General features: G+C 73.0%; 1 protein-coding gene across 1 annotated transcript in view; it reads left to right on the forward strand.

Annotated features, from left to right (window-relative positions):
- Positions 1-602: 602 nt before the first annotated feature.
- The window catches only part of LAMP5 (lysosomal associated membrane protein family member 5), a 26853-nt gene continuing 26595 nt past the window's right edge, over positions 603-860 (forward strand). Inside the window, exon 1 of the mRNA XM_015427240.1 lies at positions 603-681. Within this exon, the coding sequence (XP_015282726.1) occupies positions 603-681 (79 nt within the window). The remainder of the gene's footprint in view (positions 682-860) is intronic.

The following is an 860-nucleotide window of genomic DNA, read 5'->3' on the forward strand; positions in this document are numbered from 1 at the left end:
GCCGCCACGGCCGGGGAGGACCCGGCTTCTGGGCCTGCAGCCCAGGCTTCAGGGGCGCTTCTGCGCGGGAGGGGAGGGGGGGCGAGGGTCACAGCTGGACCCAGGTCCGACGCGTCCCGCTGGAAGGAGCCGAAGGAGACGGCCTGACGACGCCTGGATCCCTGTGTGTCCCGGAGGGCCGGGCTGCGGCGGCGGCGGCGGGGGGACTCGGCTGTTCTCACCTACCTCCTGCAGCCCGGCAGGAGTGAGATCGAGGGAGGGCAAGGCAGGGGGATCGGGGCCGGCCGGCCAGCCCCTGGGTCCCAGACGGCCTGTAGGGAAGGGAGGGAGGAAGGAAGACACGCGAGTAACAGCCCCTGGCCTCGGGGGAACCAGAGGCCGCGCAGCCCGGCTTCTCCGGCCTCCGGGCCCCGGCCTCCTTTCTCACCCGCGTTTCTGTGCGGGGCTCTTTGACGCCCTCGGCGGCGGCGGCGGCGTCTCCTGCCTCGACCCCCACCTGTCCCCTGTGTAGAGGCCGCTCCTCTCCGGGAGACTCAGGCCGACTTGCAGGAGATGCGGCCGGGCCGGGCCGAGGGAGGGGGGGGGGCTGGCCGGCCGACGACATGGCGGACTCGGGGGGCGCTTCCTGGCCTCGCCCGCTGGTCCCCCCTTGCAAGGAACGAACAGAAAGGGCGAGCGCTGGTCAGGGCGGGCCTGCCGACCCCCGAGAAGCGCGGCGTGCGCGGCCTTCCTCCCAGGGCGGTTCCGCCGCCAGCCGCGCACCTGGACTGCGGCTGATCTCACCGAAGGGCCTCCCATAAAGGCCGCCTTCGGACGGGCCTGTCACGTCTGTTGATGACGGCAGGATGGCTGAAAGACGG

The sequence above is a fragment of the Gekko japonicus genome, unplaced genomic scaffold (genome assembly GCF_001447785.1).
Source record: "Gekko japonicus isolate JY-2015 unplaced genomic scaffold, Gekko_japonicus_V1.1 scaffold1258, whole genome shotgun sequence".
NCBI classification, from domain to species: Eukaryota; Metazoa; Chordata; class Lepidosauria; order Squamata; family Gekkonidae; genus Gekko; species Gekko japonicus.